We start from the raw sequence: 8947 nt of genomic DNA on the forward strand, positions 1-8947 counted from the left end.
CTTTTAATTAAAACCCTAGATTGCATGCATTCGGGTTATGTTAATTTAATTTCCTGGACCTTACATTTATACTGTGATCAATGAGTAGGTTTCTTATGAGATGGTCTCACGAATCTTTATTTGTGAAACGGGTCAACCCTATCGATATTCACAATAAAAAGTAATACTTTTAGCATAAAAAATAATAATTTTTCATGGAAGACCCAAAAAAGAGATCCGTCTGACAAAATACGACCCGTGAGACCGTCTCACACAAGTTTTTGCTGTGATCAATAAAAGAAATTGATTTTTAATTACATTAAAAAATAAGAAGATATAAGATAAAATGTAATAGAAAATAAGAATGAAACATCTTAAACTTCGAAATAAAAATAAAAATAAAAATTAGTTAATGAATGATATTTTTTTCTTATTACAAACAATAATTATTTTGAGCACTATAACTATTTTTATTATATCAATAATTATTTATTTATCATGCATGCATACCACACAAGTGTGTACGTATATATATATATATATATATATATATATATATATTTATTGTTGTTATTTCACATATGCCTGCACATGCATATACCCCGTAATTCTTGAATCTGAGCAAAAAAAGGTATCCGAATGAATGGAAGAAACGAAGGCTCGAAAATAGGAATGCTTTTGAACATTGAATGGAGATTAATGGATGAAAATAATCCATCTTTTTTTAACCACTCAGCCAACTTCTTTCCATCTCTATAAAAGGGCATTGAATCATAGCTAAAATCATCGCATACATTTATTCCAAGCTCTTGCAGGAAGAAGTCGGATCCATATCCTTCTTCTTCCTCATTTTCTTGGAGTTATCCATATACGAAAAAAATTCGAAATAAAACAAGAAAATATTCATCCGATCGAGTTTCGAATAAGAAAAAGCCATGGAGTCAAGAATGATCCTTGTGGCCTTGCTGCTCAGCGTCTCTATCGGGGTTATGGCCGAGGACCCATATCTATTTTTCGACTGGAAAGTCACTTACGGCACCATCGCTCCTCTAGGCGTTCCCCAGCAAGGTATTCTCATCAACGGTCAGTTCCCAGGTCCCAAGATCAACTGCACATCGAACAACAACATCGTCGTTAACGTTTTCAATTATCTGGATGAGCCATTGCTACTCTCATGGAGCGGAGTCCAGCAGAGGAAGAATTCGTGGCAAGATGGAACTCCTGGAACCATGTGTCCTATCTTACCCGGCCAGAACTATACATACCATTTCCAAGTCAAGGACCAGATCGGGAGCTACTTCTACTTCCCAACTACTGGCCTCCAGAGGGCTTCCGGTGGCATTGGAATGCTCCAGATCCACAGCCGTGACCTTATCCCGGTACCCTTCGACGTGCCTGCCAACGAATTCTCTGTCATTCTTGGAGATTGGTATAACAAAGGCCACAAGACTCTCAAAAGGCTACTAGACAGTGGGCGTTCCATCGGAAAGCCTGATGGTATTGTCATCAATGGAAAATCTGGCAAGGTTGGTGACCTTATTGCGGAGCCACTAGCTGTCATGGAGCCCGGGAAGACATACAGATACCGTGTGTGCAATGCGGGTTTGAAAAACTCCATCAACTTTAGGCTCCAAGGCCATCCTTTGAAGCTTGTCGAGTTGGAAGGCTCCCACACCGTGCAGAACGTGTATGACTCGATCGACCTTCACGTCGGGCAATGTTTGTCTGTTTTGGTGACCGCAAATCAAGCTCCAAAGGACTACTACTTCGTGGCATCAAGCCGCTTCGCTAGACGGCCCGATGTGGCTGTATCCGTGGTTCGCTATGCCAACGGTAATGGCCCCGCATCCCCAGTGCTCCCACCAGCACCTGCTGAGAACTCCGCCGGCATTGCCTGGTCGATGAACCAGTTCCGCTCATTCAGGTGGAATCTCACCGCCAGCGCTGCCCGCCCCAACCCTCAAGGCTCCTACCACTACGGAAAGATCGACATCACCCGCACAATCAAGGTAACCAACACCAGGTCAATGGTCGACGGCAAGCTACGCTTCGGCATCAACGGTGTCTCCCATGTCAACACCGAGACCCCATTGAAGCTCGCGGAATACTTCGGGTTGTCAGATAAGGTATTTAAATACGATCTGGTAAAGGACGAGCCCACAGCCACGGGGCCAGCCGTGGTCGCCCCTAGTGTTGTCAATGCTGTTTTCAGGAACTTCGTGGAGATTGTCTTCGAGAACCACGAGAAGACGATCCAAACGTGGCACTTGGACGGCTACTCATTCTTCGCAGTGGCTATCGAGCCCGGGAGGTGGAGCCCTGACAAGAGGAAGCTGTACAACCTGCAAGATGCTGTGAGCAGGCACACAATCCACGTGTACCCGAACTCATGGGCCGCCGTGATGACCACCCTGGACAACGCGGGAATGTGGAACCTGAGGTCCGAAATGTGGGAGAGGACCTATCTAGGACAACAAATGTACTTCAGTGTGCTGTCTCCGGCAAAGTCTTTGAGGGATGAGTACAACATTCCTGAAGCGCAGCAGCTTTGTGGCATTGTGAAGGGTCTGCCCAAGCCTACTCCATATGCTGGCACTTGAAGAAACTACTACTCGTTAGCATTCAACATTATTTACAATAATATGTTGTGTTGTTATTATTTTTTATTAATAATAATCTAGCAATAAAGTTATATTTGAACTTGTGTTTTTTTTCATGATGGGAATTTGAGTAGATGAGTTGGGGCCGGAATTCTTGGCTTTTTTAAGTAATGGCCTTTTTTTACATGAATAAAAGTTTTGTTAATGAAATTATTAATGTTATAAAGTATTTTTTTTGTTGGTTTGTTTTCCGTTCATATTTGATGTCATTTATCTAATATTGTATTTGAATCGATATATTTGTTTTTTTAATAGATGTTTGGAATGTCTTTCAATTTCAATTCAAATTCAACCTAGCGTTTCTCGATTCTAATATTTACATTAACAGTTGTTGAATTTAGACCATTCCTCCCTCGACTTTTATTTAACTAGAGATAGTTCGTTCTCATTTCGAAATATTGATCAATTTTATGAATTTTACATTCTTAAGAAAAAAAATTGTGACAAACTCTATATATGGAAATTCCAACGTTGTAAAAAATTTATTGGAATATTTATGTTTTGGTGTTAACAAATGATTTAATACAAAATTGAACTAAGAAAAACTGAAATGGCTAAACCCGAGTCATGCGAATCGAACAAAACTAACTATGTCCACAAGTTAAATTGATATACCTAAACTATACTAGTCAAGAAAAATTGACTCGGACCTAAACTGAATTATATAAAAGCAACTTTTTATCAAGATATCAGTTTAGAGATCACCACTCATTCCCAAGGAAATCAGATTACACCAGAGAGTTAAATTCATTATTGGATAAGTTTTTTTTTACCTTGTTGATACAACGAAATTCAACCCGCACTACATTTTGTACGGATGTCAGGGAATGATGACTTGGACAATAGACGCAACAAAAACTATCCATACTTACTTAGAACAAATCTTTTTGAAGTTTGTAACCGCTGCAGTTTGAAGTCTATAAATAGAGATGCAGATCAGCTGAGCAGAAGTTATGAACTTACAAAACAAAAGATTATATAGACAGATATCATATTCAAGGTTTCAAGCTTATAACAAAACAGGTCACACACTTAATCACACTTTAAAAAAATTTTGATCGTTAAATATCATTAAGTGTAGTGCCCAAATTCAGTATACGTATAACACATTCATTTATTTAATTATTAAAGCATTTACTTAAGTTTAAATTGAGTTTTAGCCATGCATGATTTATTTAAATGCATTGTTTTTAATTATTTATGTTTATGTGATGCACGTTAAAATGTTTTTCGACATGATCTCTGGTGAAGTGATGTCTGACATCTATGTGCTTGGTCCTCGAGTGAAGAATTGGATTGTAGGTGATAGAAATCGTGCTTGTATTATCACAGAACATGGGCGATTCTTTAGCGTCAACTCCATAATCTCTCAATTGTTGCTGAACCCAGAGCAGATGAGCACAACAGCTTCCAGCAGCAAGGTATTCTGCTTCAGTTGTGGAAGTTGCTATGGATGTTTGTTTCTTGCTGAACCAATAGATCAGTCTGTCTCCTAGAAAATGACATGATCGACTTGTACTTTTACGATCAAGCTTACATCCTGCATAATCTGCATCTGAGTATCCTATTAGATTGAAAGATGAGTCCCTAGAATATTATAACCCAACATTTTGAGTGCCTTTAAGATATTTCAAAATACGTTTGACAGCTGAAAAATGTGATTGCTTAGGATTTTCTTGAAATCTGGTACACATACAGACATCAAAAACGATATCAGGGCGACTAGAAATTAGGTACAATAATGACCTATTAAACCTCTGTAGAGTGCCGCCTCAACTGATATTCCCCCTTGATCAGTATCTAGTTTAACTGACGAGCTCATGGGAGTGCTTGCAGTTGAACACGTTTCCATGCCAAATTTCTTCAGAAACTCCTTCGTGTATTTTGTCTGACTGATAAAAATCCCAGTCTCCAATTGCTTCACTTGTAGCCTAAGGAAAAATGTCAGTTCACTCATCTTGCTCATTTCAAACTTATCCTTCATCAACTTAGCAAATTTTTCTCGCACAGTTTGGGGTTAATTGACCCAAATATAATGTCATCAAAATAAATTTGAACGAGTAGAATATGATCATTCTTTGAAAATTTAAACAAGGTCTTATCAACTGATCCAACAAAAAAATCATGATCAGTGAGAGAGTTTCATACCAAGCTCTTGTAGCTTGTTTAAGACCATATAAGGCTTTGTTCAAATGGTAGACATGATCGGGAAATAAATGATTGATGAAACCTGAGGGTTGTTCAACATAGACCTCTTCTTGCAGCTGGCCATTCAGGAATGCGCTCTTTACATCCATCTGGTAGACTTTGAAATTTTTGAATGAGAAATAGGCAAGGAATATTCTGACAGCTTCCAATCTTGCAACTGGTGTATATGTTTCATAATAGTCAATTCCTTCTTCTTGCCTGTAACCTTGTGCTACGAATCTTGCCTTGTTGCGCACAACTGAACCGTCTTCGTTCAGCTTGTTCCTATATACCCATTTTGTACCTATAACAATTTTTGAAACTGGTCTTGGAACTAGGTTCCAGACATTGTTATGAGTGAACTGATTCAGCTTCTCTTGCATTGTATTTACCTAGTTTGGATCAGCAAGAGCTTCATCAGTTTTCTTCGGTTCCAATTGTGATACAAAAGCTGAATGAATAATTAGATTTAGCATCTGATTTCTTGTTCTTACCGGATCAGATGGATTACCTATCACCAATTTCAGAGGATGTGATTTCTTCCATCTGAATTCAGCATTTGTTGTATCCACGTTAGCAACTGCTTCTGTATCAGTCGGAGCTGCATCAGCAACTGCTTCTGTTTCAGTTGCTGCTGCATCAGTTGATAGTTGAATATTCTCAATGGTCTCTCTCAACTGATTTTCTCGAATAGTTTCATGATCAGCTGGTTGATCTATGATTTCTGGTTCTTGTGTTTGGAGGTAGTTCCGAACGATATGATTATCCTCTTCATCATTATCCTCTAAACTGATATCTGTAAATCTGTCAGCTAGCTCAACTGAATCAGTTGGCTTTCTAGTTAGTACACTTTCTTCAAAACTAACATGGATAGATTCTTCCACATTCAAAGAATTTTTATTAAAAACTCTATATGCTTTGCTAACTGAAGAGTATCCAAGAAATATTCCTCCTGCAGATTTTCCATCAAAGGTTTTTAAACGATTTTTACCATTATCAAGTATAAAATATCTGCAGCCGAATATTTTGAAATAAAAAACCACACTATTTCTTCCATTCCAGATCTCATAAGGTGTTTTCATATGATTCTTATTAATCATAGATCTGTTCTGAGTATAACACGCAGTGTTTTACTGCCTCTGCCCAAAACCTTTGAGAAATACCAGAATACAGCAAGCATCGTTCTAGCAGCTTCTTTAAGGGTCCGATTTCTCCTCTTAGCTACACCATTTTGCTGAGGAATTCTAGCTGCTGAGAGCTCATGCTTAATTCCAGCATTTTCTAAAAAAATTGAAAGAATTTGATTGATGAATTCAGTTCCTCGATCGGATCTGATTCTATCAATTCTAACTGATTTTTCATTTAATAATATTTTGAAAAGCTTAATCAATATTTCAACAATTTGGTCCTTGGATTTGAGAAAAATAACCCAAGTAAATCTTGAAAAATCGTCCACAACCACCAAGGTGTATTTCATTCCCCCTAAGCTCATGGCTGGTATTGGACCAAATAGATCCATATGTAACAGCTCTAAGCATCGGGAAGAAGATTTACGGCCCTTGTTTTTAAAAGAACATTTTACTTGCTTTCCAAACTGACATGCTGAGCAAATTTGTCTTTTGAAAAATTTATTTTGGGTAGACCAGTTACAAGATCATGATGACTCAGAAAAGCAATGGATTCAAAGTTCAGATGGTTCAGTCTCTTATGCCATAACCAGTTTTCAGAAGATTTGGAAGTAATAAGACAAACTGGTGCATAAGGTTGTTCAGTCCAACTTACCTTGTAAGTATTTCCACAACGTTTTCCAGTTAGAATGACTTCATCAGTTGAGTCTCTAACTGAACAAGTATGTTTGTCAAACTGAACTGAGAAATTGTTGTCGCCTAACTGACTGATGCTTATCAAGTTATACTTCAAATTCTCGACTAGCAAAACATCTTTAATTGTAAGCTACCATGGATAAGCTTACCCTTACCCACAGTTTTACCTTTTGAATTATCTCCAAAACTGACATTTGGTCTAGTGTATTTGTGACGTCCCAAAACTTTAAGGTCCACGTGAGCCACATGCATGCAAGTTATTAAATTCCTCATGTATTTTATTAAATGGTTTTAATGCATGTCTATTTCATTAATTTGTGTTTTAATTCATGATCTATGAATTTGCATTATTTTAAATTATTATATGATGCACGTTAAAACGTTTTCCTTGAGTTTGAGGAAAAAGGAGACCGGTGATGATTTTGGCGATTTTAAATGTGGTATTTTATTTTAAGTTGAGGTTGGGGCATTTTAACTAATTTATTAAGTTGTTAGTGATTTAAGAGTTTGAAACTTTTAAAATTAGCACTTAATGTGTGTTATTTTATTTAGGAGATTTTTATTTAAAGGTGAGTAGGGATAGCATTTTTAATTAATTGGATAATTGAGTGACATTTTAATTAGCATTTTTTTAGCATTTTGATTATCATTTTAATTAGCATTTTTTTTAGCATTTTGATTAGTATTTTAATTAGCATTATTAATTCCTAATTAAGCAAATCAATTCCCTAATTTATCCTATTAAATCACACACACGTTTTCTACACTCACACACACTAAACATGTTTTTTACACACACTAAAACACACAACACACACCTACAAGTTTATTTTCAGATTTTAAGAGAGAAAACCTAGGGTTCTCTTTCCCAAGAGCAGCCGCCCAACCCTTCTTATTTTCCAACAAGTTTTCGGTGAATTTTATTGCAAGAAAACCGTCCCTCAGGCGTCCCGGTTCAACCTCGCTTCTTTTCCCGCGTTGGAGTCGTCGTTTCGGTAACGTTAAACATAAAAAGGCACGTATATTCTGTTCTTTCTGCATCGATCTCGTCATATTATGTGTTATGTTATTTTTATGCGTAAAAATTCATGTGTGACGTTCGTCGTTTGAGCAGAAAAAGATTCGGATCAGTTTTGAATTAATTTTAGATCTAAAATCACGTTTTTACTGTCTTTTTAAATACTGCGACTTTTCGGTCAAGATTCTGAGAAAACTTTAAGCATAAAAATTGTAGAACTTTTTGATACCTTCAATTTGATAGTAAATTCAAAATATTTGGATAAAAATTGAGTGAGTTATGGTGTTTTTCGTGGGACTGCTCAAACTGCGTTTTCAGAAAATTATGATATTTATGTGTTCTTGAAGTTTTAATGTTGCAGGCTTCGTTGGGGATCGACGGGTGACCGTTGCTGCATAAAGGTATACTGGTAATGATGTTGGGAGTATTATTGAGGTTTTGTTTCATGTCGACAGGCACTGGATTAATTAGAAGTCGTAGGAACGATTCGGTGTCAATTGTCACGTTTTTGAATGATATGTGTCGTAAGGTGAACATCGTTGCTTTGGGAGTCTATACGAATGTGTTTTGATGTTATGGCAATGCTAGGATGGGTCTCGGGGCGTCGATTCTTGGTACGTGCAATCGAGTCTAGGATGATAAGCATTGCGTGTTCAGAATTTTCGTGAATTTCAGATTTGCGTGGGTGCACGGACCCTTACCCGGACCTCTACACGGGGTCCGTGCCTTTGTTCTTCCGGAGTGCCTTTTTCCAGAGTCTACACGGCCCCTTACCCGGACCTTAGCACGGGGTCCGTGCCTCCCCTTTTCCTTCGCACACATTTTACCGAGCCTACACGGACCCGAGGCCGGACCTGGGCACGGGTTCCGTGTCCTTTATATTTTGGAGAAAATCTTATAGTATGCTTTGAGGTTTGACGTCATGGTTTAGTACAATGATTTACGAGGTCGAGTCATGGGAATTTTAGAACGTCCTAAGGAATTGAATGAACTGGTAAGTAAGTATGATTGATACGTCTAAGCTATGTAAGTAAGTATGCAGTTTCATGCTAGTATGTGCAGCAGCGACGGCCCCGATCGAAGTCCAACGAATCCCTCAACGCCAAGTAAGTATGTGACGTGCAAGAAAATATTTTAAGTTTTTGAGGTATGCTAAATGTCTTGTGACCAAGTTATGAATGGGTTTGGAATTCGGTGAACGTGGCCGAGGACCTCTCCGCCCCGTTAAATTATGAACGGGTTAGATCGTGGTTGGAAAGCGTTAAATTATGAACGGGGAC

At 37.9% G+C, this 8947-nt stretch overlaps 1 protein-coding gene across 1 annotated transcript; it reads left to right on the forward strand.

The window, feature by feature from the left end:
* Positions 1 to 760: 760 nt before the first annotated feature.
* On the forward strand, positions 761 to 2681 carry LOC140823038 (L-ascorbate oxidase homolog). The gene has a single exon (XM_073184122.1). The coding sequence runs from the start codon at positions 915 to 917 to the stop codon at positions 2577 to 2579; it is 1665 nt and encodes a 554-aa protein (XP_073040223.1). The 5' UTR covers positions 761 to 914; the 3' UTR covers positions 2580 to 2681.
* Positions 2682 to 8947: the final 6266 nt, after the last annotated feature.

Source organism: Primulina eburnea, chromosome 2 (genome assembly GCF_022965805.1).
Source record: "Primulina eburnea isolate SZY01 chromosome 2, ASM2296580v1, whole genome shotgun sequence".
NCBI classification, from domain to species: domain Eukaryota; kingdom Viridiplantae; phylum Streptophyta; class Magnoliopsida; order Lamiales; family Gesneriaceae; genus Primulina; species Primulina eburnea.